Raw genomic sequence first — 13,747 nt, 5'->3', positions numbered from 1 at the left:
CGTACATCACGCTGATCATCATTGATCGCTCTCGACCTGTGTGACCTTTCTCCTCTTTCTCTCTCTTATCAGGTTTGTGCCATCCTGAGCCTCCTGCCCTCGGGCTCGTATGCAGATCTGACATGTGAAGCTCTCCTCCTGCTGTCAGGGAACGTCTCATGTAAGTTGAGGATAAACATCGACTCCAGTGTCTGTGACGAGCTTTAAGAGGCGCCTTTATCCCGGAACAATCTGGCCTGAGTCTTTCATGTTGAGCCACTTTAACTGCTCTTCTAAAGGCCCATTGATTTTCAGTCCTTTTCATTTCATGTTGGTAACCGCTAAATGCCAAACTCCTCGGCCTCAATCACAACTCTCCCTCTGAGGTTATCGGCAGACCGTCTTTACCTATCGTCCGTCTCTGTGTGGATCTCATGAGGACGGCAGTAGTTGATCATTAAACACTTTAGAGCAGAGAGGCAGTCGGCACAGGCTCAAAGAAACGCCTTTGTTATTCGCCCTGGGGTGAAATATGTTCCAGGTACTTCAGAGCAAACTAATGACAATGTTAACAGAGATGTTGTTGTTATTAAGCTGTCACACACTCCGCCTGTGTGCTCAACGTCACTGCTGCTTTAACAGCAACTCGAGCGTGTCTGAGAGATCTGTCAGTGATTATTCCTCAGCTTTCCTTCATTACCGAGAACAGGAAATGTCAAAATAAAAGCACGAATAAAGAGCAGAATGTCGGATTTAGTTGTTAGGAGCTGAAATTGCTGCATTTGTGGACAGCTCAAACCCTCCAAAACATTCACTTCATCAGAGTGTCAGCCTCACAATAGTCCCACTGGAGAGCCTGAACAAGAGCCTTCACTGCCTCTGTCTGATTAAACGGTTAATACATTTATCAGGCCATAAAATTAGACAAGACTAGATTTTACCAAACATTTATAAGTAGAAAAGGCTTTTAAAAGTGTTTGCAAAGGAGGAAAATGGAAACTACAATAAAGCAGGGGTGTCAAACTCAAGGCCCGGGGGCCAGATCCGGCCGTGGTAGAGTTAAACCCGGCCCGTAGAGTCCTGTCATGTTCTTTATGATGACTGAAATCTGGGGTCTGCAGATTTACTCCACCATAAAAGTAAACTTAACACTAATGATTTAAAATATGCTTAAAAATGATAAAATGAAAAAAGTAAAGAGAAGAAAAAAATTACATGAAAAGTCAGAAATATGGGAAAATACATTAATTTGTGTTTTCAAGTCATATTTTAAGTTTTGCATCTCACAATTATGACTTAAACTAATGTTTTTGAATTTTATCTAATCTTTGGCTTTTAAAACTCGTTATTTTTTAAACTTCTCTAATATTTTCACTTAAAAATCTAATTATTTCTGATTTTATCTCATATTTTGACCTTAAATACATATTATTTTTAATCTTATCTAATATTTAGACATTTTAAACTAATGATTAAAAATGCTATCTAATATTTTGACTTTTTAATTTATTATCTTTTAATTTTATTTAATATTTTCACCTTTAAATCTAATTATTTTTATGATTTTATCTCATATGTGACCTTAAGACTTGTGATTTTTAAAAATCTTATCTCATATTTTCACCTTTAAATGCAATAATTTCTTGATTTTATCTCATTTTTGACTTTTAAAACTCATGATTTCTAATTGTATCTCACATTTTGATTTTAAAAACACATCATTTCCAATTTAGTATTATTTTTGACCCTTTCAACTCATAAAATCTGATTTTATATCATATTTTGACCTTTAAAACTCATGAATTCTAATTGTATCTCATATTTTGACCTTATAACCAAATGATTTCTAACTGTATCTCTTATATTTGCCTTTTGAAAACATTATTTTGACTTTTTTTTGTGATTTGACCTTTTGAATGAATAAGTTTGAGTTTTTCATCTCAGATTTTGAGCCTTTAAACTCATCATTTTGACTTTTTTTTTTTATCTTAATGTCATCACCATCATCATCATCAGTGCTATGTTTTTTCACCCCTAATTCATAACACATGGGTTAAATGTTGACCCTGTTAGACTCTCAGGCTAGACCTAAATCCAGAATCCGGCCCCTGTTGTGATTATGTTTTACACCACTGCACTAAGAGAAAGATGTGATGTGACACTGCATGTGAAGAGTGTAGGGGCTGAGATGCACCCCTGTCCAAGGTGGAGCCACCACACTTCCCAGCACTCTGTGGACCAGAATATAGGGCAGACATCAGCTGGATGAGTCCACATGGGAGCTCCTGAATCCTCCAGAGGGTTTCTCTACTCACTGAGTTGATCGCTCTCTCAAAGTAAACTTAAGCTGCAAGCAACCCTCTGTTAGATTTCCTCAAGTCCTCAGTGAGGACCCAAAGTTCCTTGGACCTCTTGGGTGTAAAGCTGGACAATTCAGGGTGCTGGTGTTGGAGCAGTGGATCACAGATCCTCTTCAGCATATTTTATTTGACATATACTGCAATTATTCCAAATGATCTATAATTAAGTTGCAGAATAATTTATTTTGCGTCAAATGTTTGGGCTCCAGCAAGAAAAGAATTCATCAAGAACTCGTCAGGAAAAACGATCATAAATTAAAAGCCTTTAGTGTTGATGATGCTGTAGGAGAGCAGGTGTCATGGTTTAGTCAGCGACCATGTTAACCGATTCCTTTTTGCTTAAATAGTCAGTGGTTGCAGTCATCGCAACATTGATGTACGGAAGAGTATTACGGCCACTGAAAGAAAAATTTGAGGCACAATTTTTTTTTCACTTGTGAGAAAAAAGAATTCTGAGATCAAAGCCAGAATTCTAAGTTTAAAGTCAGTATTCCAAGTTTAAAGTCAGTATTCCAAATTTAAAGTCAGTATTCCGAGATTAAGTCAGAATTCTGAGATTAAAGTCAGAATTCTGAGTTTAAGGTCAGTATTCCGAGATTAAATCCAGAATTCCAAGTTTAAAGTCAGAATTCCGAGTTTAAGTCAGAATTCCGAGTTTAAGTCAGAATTCTGGGATTAAAGTCAGAGTTCTGAGATTTAGTCAAAATTCTGAGATTAAAGTCAGAATTCCGAGATTAAAGTCAGAATCCTGAGTTTAACGTCAGAATTCAGTTTTCTGACTTTCGTCTCACGAGTGAAAAAAAAATTCATCTCAATTTTTTTTTTTTTTTTTTTTTTCCAGTGGTCCTAATACTCTTTCGTATTGATGAAACAAGTTTCCATATCTGTCACAACAACCAGACCTGCATTTAGTGTAGTCACCAGTTGACATGGTCACTCATTTCACCATAACACCACTCTCTGATCTGAAACAGAGGATTGATCCAACCATTGCACAACAATGATTGGGGTGTATTTCATCAGAAAGTTCATGCTGCTTACCAACGCTCTACTTAACATGGAATTGGGGGAAAATTCAGTAAACGTGTTCAGTTAGTTTAATATTGTTGTATCACCACATTAGTAAAGACACAGCCTCCCTTTGTTGAGCTTTAAGAGACAGAACATCCTAATCACAGTCAAAGACAGCAGGGAATGCTTCCTGCTAGAGACGTTTCCTGATGTGTGACTCTTTTTCTTCTTCCTTATTGAACACTGCTGCATTCAGGTGTCGTTGTCCTCCTTATATCAACGTTATAAAGCGACACCCTGCCCCACTGATGACTGAGCTATAGTGTTGATGTTTTATGAGGTGTTTTGTTACCTACTGTAGTGAGATTAAATTTACCCGTCTCGCCGGGTAGTAATCGGAGAGCTGAACTTTACAGGACTAAAGAAACACACCACACTCCTCCAGTAGAAATACCCCAACATTTGTCTTTGTTTCCAGATGGTGTATATGTCAGAAAAGCATCGTTTACTCGGGTAGAAGGCCCACAGGAGATGTAACACTTCCATAAATTTGGGGGATTAAAAATAGAACATCCCAAACTGAGGCAGAGAAAACCTGAGCCTGAGCGGTCAAGATCATCCTACACTCCCCACAAAGCTGCCTGATTGTAACTCATCCTTCAAACTTTTGTCCAGCCATTAAAAGATCATGTTCTGAGGTTATTAAAGGACCAGGACTGTGGTTAGACAAATGACTGATAGCTCTGAGCTGGAGCAGCCTTCTCATCATCATATTTGGTAAAGCCTCATGGTGATATTTGGAGTCTCCAACGAAGAGCTCAGAAAACAAGAGATGACGTCAACGAGCCGCTTTACCCCAGGAACATTTCCCGTGGGACCAGGAACTTTTGGTGTGTTTTTATCACAGAGGAAGTCTAAACTCAGATTTTGGACAGTAGACATGAGCTCAGGAACTCACGGGGCCGTCTGATTGGTCGGATATGAAAGTGTTTTACTGGACCCACCGTTGTTGAAAACCTGCAGAGAGTGTGTTGGTTTTTTTTGCATTGTGTTTGAAATCAATATGAATTGGATCATTTATTTTTATTATAAACCCTCAGTGATACTTCTCATGGGTCCTTATCAATAATTCTGTTGAAACTTTTCTAATGTTTGGTGGGAGGAAAAAGCGTCATGTTTGAACAGAATTGGGCTGACACACCATTTGACTTTTCAGTTTTAATCCAAACCTCAGGGACAGGTGTGAAACCTCACCTGGACCAAGGTCTGGACCAGCCATTCTAACCACTTTATCCCATTTTTGCCACTTTAAACACATTTTTATAGCTTTAAAGTAATTTTTGCCACGATCTAATCCCATTTCACCACTCTTATTGTCCATTTTTACTACTTTTAAACCACTTTCATAACTTTTTCTGGCTGTTTTTGCCATTGTTGACCAATTTTGTCACTTTAAACCAATTTTTTGCCACTTAAAACCTGTTCTCCCAGTTTTAAGTAATTTCTTACCACAATCTTATCCCATTTTACCACCCTATCTGCCCATTTTTACAGCATGTATGCCATTTTTGCATCTTTTTAAATACTTTTTGCCTCTTTTTCAGCCCCCCCCCCCCCTTTTTTTACCACTTTTAGCCAATTTTCACAATTGATTCTGCCTGTTTTTTTCCACTTTAAACCTGCTCTTACAACGTTTAACTCATCTTGCCACACTATAATTCCATTTCATCACATATTCTGCCCATTTTTACCACATGTAAGCCATTTTTGCTACTTTATAAACCCTTTGTGCAACATTTTCTGCCTGTTTTTGCCACTGTTGACCATTTTTGCCACTTTCATCCCATTTTTTTCTGCTTTAAAGCTGTATTTTGCATTTTAAGTCAGTTTTGCCACAATCTTATCCCATTTTACCATCCTTCCTGCCTGTTTTTACCACTTTTAAACACATGTTCACATCTTTGTCTACCTGTTTTTGCCATCTTAAACCAGTTTTCTCACTTTCAACCAATTTTTGTCACTTTAAAGCTGTTTTTTCCAATTTAAAGTCAGTCTATTGCCACAATCTTATGCCATTTCACCATCCTTCTGTCAATTTTTGCCACTTTTTAAAGACTTATGACCAATGTTGACCAGTTTTGCCCTTTTTTTTCTTTCTTATTGTTGAATCATGAACACTGACCTTAACTCAGTCAAGTGAGGACTGCAGTAGATGCTGTTCTGGGTTCTTTTGGGACTTCCTGGATGAGTCGTCAATGCGCTAGTGGAGTAGGTAGGCTGCCACTCCTGGGAAGGTTCACCACTGTTCCATGTTTTCTCCATTTGTGGATAATGGCTCTCACTGTGGTTCACTTGAGTCCCAACACCTTAGAAATGTCTTTGTAACCCTTTGATAGATGTCAATGAATCTGTTTCTCATCTGTTCTTGAATTTCTTTAGCCTACTTCTCTTTTTCAGATGGCTCTCTTTAAGGGATTTCTGGATTCAACAGGTTTCTAAGTTATCAGGTCTGGGTGTGGCTCTGAACTCAGCTGTCCAAAAATGTAGTAAATCACAGTTAAATCATGATTTAACAAGGAGAGGAAACTTTTCTAAATAGAGCCAGGTAGTTTGGGATGGTTTTCACCATTAATAAATGAATGAAATCATTTTAAAACAATATTTTTTTACTCAGGTTATCTTTGTCTATTATTGAATTCATTTGATCATCTAAACCATTTAAGTGTGACGAATATGCAAGGACTTAAGAAATCAGGAAGGAGGCAAATACCTTTTCACAGAACTGGTTTAGTCATTTTTATTCAATTTAGAGATTTCATTGCAAAAAAAAAGACATATTTACCTTGAGACAGAACATAATTTGATTTCAGTCCAGCTTAAATCTCACAGAAGCCTCTGTATGATCTCTTAAAAATCACATTTTCCACCGCTGCTTTCCAACACCTCCAGCTCCGGCACAAACGCACCTCCACCAGCCTCTGCACTGAAAACAAGCTGTCATGTGTACGTTAACACGAGCAGACAGCAGCTTGGCTTTAAAGAAACCCTGACAGTTCAGGATGCCAACAGGTCTCACCAACCAAAGTCATTCACTGCGAGGGTTCTGGCACTAAAGGAAGCAGACTAGACATTCATGATTTCTACAGCCAGAAGAAGTCTTTGTCAATCAAACCTCCATGTTTGTTTTCAGGCCAGACTCCACATCAGCTGGGTCATTACATATTCTGGGTTAATTCCTTCATTTCCTCACACAATAAAGTGTCAAAGCCTCAGTGAGGAGACATCTGACAGCATTAGAATTAAGGGTCAACTTTGCCCTGCAGAGCATCCTCATTTCCGGATTACTGAATTAATAGCCTGACCCCCTGGGGGGGGGGTGTAACGTCCAGATTCATATTTGCTGCCGCGCCCTCTTATTGCTGTGGGAGAAAAGGTCTGTCACCAGTGTTTACCATTGCCCTTTGACGCTCACCCTTTGTAGCGGCTAAGCTGAACGTAATGAGATTTCTAGCGCCTCTTCTAAAGCGTGCAAACAGCGATGGAGGTTATTGATGAAACTCTGTCTCTCTCTGGGTTACAGTGCAGTCCTTGGCCGCCTCCTGGAACCAAACCCTGAGCAATGCCACCAGCCAGTGGAGCGGTGAGTTCCACTTCATGTCTGAAACTCTTCTTTTACAACCTGGTCTTTGAATTAACTTTGTTCTGCTAGCCACTGTAGGCCTGTGGATTTCCAGAGTCTCCAGCCACTAAGAATGTTCCAGCAACGATGCTGTTATTAGGTTTTATGAGAGGAATGTACTTCAGCTGGATTTAAAACCTTTTTTTTAATGTGAATCACCGCCCTAGTCAAAAAGCTAAGCTTTTGTTCTCATCTAGCTCAGAGGAAAAACATACAAACCCCAGTTCCAAAAAAGCTGGGACACTATGATATCAAAACAGAATACAGTGATTTGATAAACCTATTCAGCCCATAGTCGACTGAAAACAGCACAAAGACAAGAGAATCAATGATAAACTGACACATTTTCTTGGAGGGTGATTGATTTGTTCTTCTTTTAACAAAGAAATGTCCTCAAGTTCTGATAAAACTGGCGCTTTAGCAGCATCCCCGCTAATGTCTTCTGCCATAATTGCACTGGCCTCTTCTCGATGCTTGCTTACATCACGACTCTGCTGCGCCTGAAAGTACTGCCCCTTGTCGCTGATTGGTCCTGTCACTTTCTAACCGGGCCCAGATTGTTCAGACGGGAGCTTTGCAAGATGGATTCACCAGTGAAAAACACAGAAACGGGTGAATCCATCTGCTTTGCAAGATTAGGAAGTTGCGGGATGTTTCTAAAAACACCTGGGAGAGGTGGGTAGGTAACAACAACCAAGATTTGGTGCAAAAGGACACATCTGAATGTCTCAATCATTCTCAACCATTAAAGGTATGAGGTTCCCCACTTTCTGAAAGACTGCACAGGCAAATAATCCAGCAGTTTATGAGCAATGTGCAGTCCATCACGTCACCAAAAGATTCAGTAGATCTGGAGACCTCTCTGGCTTAAACCAACACTGAATACCTGTGACCTTTGACCCCTTAGGTGGCGCTGCATTAAAAACAGGCATCACTCCAGGAAATCTTGCTTGTTAGCCGAAAAACATACGTAAATTTTCGTCTACTTATATTTCCTTTTGTGGCGGACTTTCCTCTGTTAATATGGCGGCGACACACGGAGAAAACAACGAAGAAGACGTTCAGTTCAATTGACTTCCGGTATTAGTAGACCATATATGGCGGTGATTTTCCGACTTCCGGTGTGAAGTGGAAGTCCTCAGCTGCATCTAGGTACTCTTGCATTTTTCAAAAGTCTGAAGTGGACGGAGTTAGCTCTAAGCTGGGGGTTTACTTACACTTTAATTGAACAAAATCACAAAAACACACACACACACACACAATTTTTTTTACATACACACATCATTATCCAACATCAATAGCCACACACACTTATCATTTCAGTAGCAAGGCACCCTTGCAGGAAACAAGTATAAATTTTGCTGCATGCTTTTAATGGGAAAAGTAGCGCCATCTGGTGGACAAATATGAAAAAAAATTGAAATTTTAACATAAAAGAATGCATTCCTTTATGTTAAGATAAATGTGGGATCAAAAACCACAATTTTAATGGTTTTCAATGGGGCGCTTTTTGTCTTTAGGAGCAAATGTGTTGGTTTTTGTGTAACTTAGCCTTTTTAGGCTAAGTTACGGATCTGAGACAACAATTCTAAAAACTTTTATGAATGAATATCCTCTGGCAAATTTGAGCTTTATTCATTCAACACAGTCAAAATGAATTGAAAATAAACAACAGAATTGCACAAAATGTCCCTTGGATCTCTTCAGGGTTAATTACATTTTACACACTGTCCCAACTTTTCTGGACTTGAGGTTTTTATGACATCCAGCTGAAAGTGTCTGGTGTTAAAAGACCCTGCTGAAGCCCGCCCATATTTGGCCATTAGGTGCTGATGTCACCACAAAGCTGGGCTGTTGTTGAAGTTTGATGTGAACTCAGATTATGAGGACTAACATCAAAGACGAGAACAATGCTGGAAATAGACTTTGGCGACGCTCCACAGCTCCTCTCCTCTCCGCTCAGCTCAGGAGAAATCATTAAGAGCCCGCGTACAGCTCCGACGAGGCTGGAGCATTGTCAGGATTTCAGCCTGGCTATATGTGGTGCTGGATCATGCCAGGAATGTCTGCTGTGACTGACACCTCTCTCCCCCCACCCCCCTGCAGGCTCGGGGGTCTTCTGTGAAACCTCCATCGACGGCATTGGCACCTGCTGGCCCAGGAGCAGCGCCGGGCAGATGGTGTCACGACCCTGCCCGGAGATGTTCTACGGTGTCAGATACAACACCACCAGTAAGTCCTCCTCATCATCATCCTCATCCTCACTCTCAAGATCAGAAACAAGATTCAATTTGATTTCCTCACTCTGCCTTCCCACTCCACCATCCCCTCAGGCACATCCTGTTTTCATAATTATGTATACAGGAATTAGCATGAGCATACAAATTAGCTCATACACTAGTGAGAGAAACAAACACATGTAGGCAAAGTAGGACTGCCTCCGATAATGCAGCATGAAAAGAAGCAGCATGGTGCTGGTGTCACGGAGAGAAAAGGGATCATGTTACAGAAGCATCCTTACATCGCTGGGATGATTAAGCCGCTTTAAAAGGATGGAAACAGGAGATAAATGTCACAGCTGGTGTTCTTTCTTCATTTTCCTAATCAGTTAAAGGCAGCTCTCTTTATGGAACATGATCAGGGTCATAAAACAGAAAACTGCGCTCGTTTCTAACCCTGAAGACATCAGATATTCTCAGGCTGAGGGTTTCTTTGAAAGTAAAAAGTAAGTTCAGGTTTGTGTTTTGATGTTGAACTGTTCCTGAACTCCTCAGCTCCACACTTTCTTCTTTAAAGGTCAAACTCTTAAGTCCAGCTGAGATTAAGCAGCTGCAGCAAACACATCTGATCTGTTAATTACTGATCAGTCCCATTCTCTCATTTAGACCAAAATAAGTTCTGCAGAGGGCAGAATCGATATTTCACTTCTTTTAAAGGAAGGCCGAGTCAGTCAGACAAACGTTTGGTCCAACTCTGTGTTTCAGTCTTAATTACCTCTTCAACTTCTGCTAAATGAAGCGGGGTATCTGAGGAGTGATAACGTTCTGACTATTATCTCTGATGTCAGTCGTAGCGAGGAGCAGACTGTTTGATTTCAATCTAGTTAGCTTGACTTAGACCAATCCTCACAATTTACTGTATGCAAGGCCGTCCATAAGGGGGGATAAAGGGGAGAGCTTCTTAGGGCCCATGGAGGTCACCATGGTGTAAAGTCAAGCTGGGATAAACAAATTTTATTTCTAACCTGAGAAATAACCACTCTCATCAGACCAACAAAAATATATTTTCTCTTTATACATGCAGTAGTAAAATATAGCCTTTTAAAAAATGTAAACATATTTTCTTAAAACAGAATTACCTTTAAATAAATGTGGATGAGCACATTGAACAAAACAATTTGGAAAAGTCAGACTTCACAGCAAAGCAGTGATGTGCACAAACATCAAGATGCCAGAACATAAAGAAGAAAATCTGAGACAACTTTGATGGAAAATAATTATATAACTGGGAAAAAAGGCAAATGATTTTGCAAGAAATGAGTTATAAACTGGCAAAAAGTTGCAAAAAATGGGTGAAAACATACCAAGACTAGAAAATAATGCATTACACTGGCAAAAAAGTGGTTAAAACCAGCAAAAAAGTAGCATAACAGTGGCTTAAAAGGGGAAAAATGTAGCAAGAGATGCATTAAATTTGAGAAAACGTAGCCAAAAATTGGTAAAAACTGGCAAAAAGTAGCAAAAATCGTTATAAAATGGCAAAAGTAGCATAAAAATTTGTTAAACTGGCAAAAAGTAGCATAAAATTAGTTAAACTGGCAAAAAAGTTCATAAAAACAGGTTAAAACATACCAAGACTTGCAAATAATGCATTGCACTAGCAAAAAAGTGGCAAAAATTGGTTAAAGCCAGCAAAAAGTAGCGTTAAAGTGGGTTAAAAGTGGAAAAAGTAGCAAAAAATGTATCTTATTTGGGAAAAAGTACCCAGAAATTTGTAAAAACCTGCTAAAGCAGCAAAAAATTAGTCAGACTGACCAAAAGTAGCATAAAAAAATGGTTTACACTGGCAAAAAAGTAGCATAATACTAGGTTGAAACTGGCAAAAAAGTAGCATAAAAACAAGTTAAACTGGCAAAAGGTAGCACAAAACAGGTTAAAACTGACAAGACTAGCAAATAATGCATTACACTGGCACAAAAGTTGCAAAAAGTTGTTGGAACTTGCAAAAAGTAGCATAAAAATGCATTAAAACTGGAAACAAGTCGCAAGAAATGGGTTCAACTTGCAACAACAATTGGCAAAAAAATGAGTTAGAACTGGAAAAAAGTTGCGAGGAGACTTTCAACATGTGAGTTTGATGTTGCCTTTGGAATTTTAGATGCTGTTTAGCAGTTTTTGTAGTGGAAATCAGGGGAAAAAGCCCTAAAGTTGGGTAACCTCAGACCCAATTATGTACAATCGGGAAAACTCTTGCGACATAATTAATGACACGCCCATGACCACGATTCAACAAGAACTTGCATCGTCGTCTAGTTTGAGGCCCTGACTTAATGTCAGGGCGATGACCCATTATCAGGGTGACGTCAGGGTGATGACCCGTCGTCAGGGTGACGTCAGGGTGATGACCCATTGTCAGGGTGATGACCCGTTGTCAGGGTGATGACCCATCGTCAGGGTGATGACCTGACACCATAACCATGAACTCACTAGCCAAAGTATGATGAGGGGAGTTCTTAGATGTTCTTTGCTTTCTTTTTGCATGAAATCCCTCAGAGGGAACATTAGTCAGAAATCAAAAGGGCCTTAATGCAACACTGAATTTAGATGATAGATTGTTTTCAAAACTTTCAGGACATTCCCATGATATTCTGGGAGATTTCCCATGACCTTTATCGCACGGTTTGGAGTGTGCCCTGGAAAAACTTCAGTTTGAAGGTCAATATAGCCCTAACACTTCACCCTAGAACTCAGTTCCAGAAAGAATGCACCTGACCTCCTGACAGGAATGCACAAAGGAAGGGGTGGAGCTAAGAAGGAGGAGAGTGGGTGGGATAATAATTGCACCATCAAGTGTGAGCATTCTACAACCAAAATATCAAACATGCCAGAAATGTGTCTGACTGCTCTGGACAGGTGATCAGCCACCAGTAGCCTGGTCTGACTTCCAAGTGGGTCATGCGACTCAAAACTGGGACTCAGGCTTAAATCCTGCGGTGTTTGCCCAGCCTTAGGTAAGCTTGTGAAGCGCCACTGTCTGTGGGTTCTCTTCAGGTACTTCCTACTACCAGAAACATGCTCGTTAGGTTAACTGGTGACTCTAAATTGCCCGTAGGTGTGAGTGTGTGTCAGCCCTGCAATGATCAGCAACCTCGCTCAGTGACAGCTGGGATCAAGCCCCCGTGACCCTGAACGGGATAGATGGTGTAAAAAATATACCGATGGAAGGATAAATGTTCATGGACACAAACTTCTAAATCTATAAAGTATCAGATATGAACAACCCACTCACTTTGAGAGGACTTTTCAGGGTCATTGCTAATTATGGAGCCTCTCTCAGTTCTCCTACGTGAGAGTAAGGTGAGGGAGAGAGGAGCGGTGGGTAAACTGCATCCACATTAATAGAGTCCCATAAATCTACTTTCCTTCAGGGCACCTCGGAGCCAGACTTTTATTCCTTATGTACAGTAAATAGGACTTTAATGGATTTCAGAGGCCTCTTTGATGAGATGATGAAATACGATCTGACTGTATCAACACCTTTCCCTTTTAAAACTTCATCAGATGACAAACATACCACTAAACAGGTTCTTATGCTCACAGACACCACAGCTGAATGCTGGGAAATGATCAGGGTGGCCCTGTTTTCCGTGTTGTTCTGAGACAAAACCGGAAACGTGGTGTTTACTTTGCAAAGCAAACCACAAGGGATGAGATCTCCTGCATGTATCTGACCCAGCCTGGACCCCAACAATGTGTTTGTTATTATGTTTAGGGCCATTTCAGATCAGCCCCTTTTCTTATGAAAAACACAAATCTTGGAAGCGCCTGCAGGGAATTTCTTCAAACTTTGCACCAATGCCAATGAGTGTAAGCTAAACTGATTGCATTTTGATGGGCAAAGAGTATAGGTAAAAGGTCACTGAGATCTCAAAACACTTCACTGGCCATAAGACAAGAATTCATCTGCTACTTATGATCAAAGACCCATAAAAGTTTGGAAGGATTACAGGATGAAGGGATTATATCAGTATTTGAATAAGGATAAATCTCATGCCAGCATTAAAACCTCTAGGAAACGATGTAAATAAAATAACAAGAACTTCAAAGACAAAAAGATTTTGATCACTTTCATATGAAGATTCTGTTCATACTGGGCTATGTGCTGGAATGGTTTGACTCCTACTGGGCTATGTGCTGGAATGGTTTGACTCCTACTGGGCTATGTGCTGGAATGGTTGGACTCATACTGGGCTATGTGCTGGAATGGTTGGACTCATACTGGGCTATGTGCTGGAATGGTTGGACTCTTTCCTCTAGAGCTCACACAGCAGAGACTTTATCACCCTGACATTGGGTCTACCCTCTCTGAGTCTGTTTGGACAGATGTTAAGTCAGAGATGGTTTATGAGGTTGGCTGTTGCTCTGCCTCGTGGTCAAAGGAGCTGCTGTAAATACTGTAGTTCAACCCTTTCATCACACCCTTTAAAAGCTGGAAAATT

At 40.0% G+C, this 13,747-nt stretch overlaps 1 protein-coding gene across 2 annotated transcripts in view; it reads left to right on the top strand.

Moving 5' to 3' along the window:
- The window catches only part of LOC121528747 (corticotropin-releasing factor receptor 1-like), a 166,500-nt gene that overhangs the window by 19,829 nt on the left and 132,924 nt on the right, over positions 1-13,747 (top strand). For both annotated transcript variants that reach the window (XR_005993496.1, XM_041816321.1), the window contains exons 2-4: positions 73-160; positions 6,931-6,990; positions 9,136-9,261. Coding sequence is in view for 1 of the 2 variants with exons in the window: in XM_041816321.1 (XP_041672255.1) it covers positions 73-160; positions 6,931-6,990; positions 9,136-9,261 (274 nt within the window). In the remaining variant the exon portion in view is untranslated. The remainder of the gene's footprint in view (positions 1-72; positions 161-6,930; positions 6,991-9,135; positions 9,262-13,747) is intronic.

This window comes from Cheilinus undulatus, linkage group 20, assembly GCF_018320785.1.
Source record: "Cheilinus undulatus linkage group 20, ASM1832078v1, whole genome shotgun sequence".
Lineage (NCBI taxonomy): Eukaryota > Metazoa > Chordata > Actinopteri > Labriformes > Labridae > Cheilinus > Cheilinus undulatus.
Note: the sequence above shows the minus strand (reverse complement) of the source record. Positions and strands in the feature narration are given on the sequence as shown.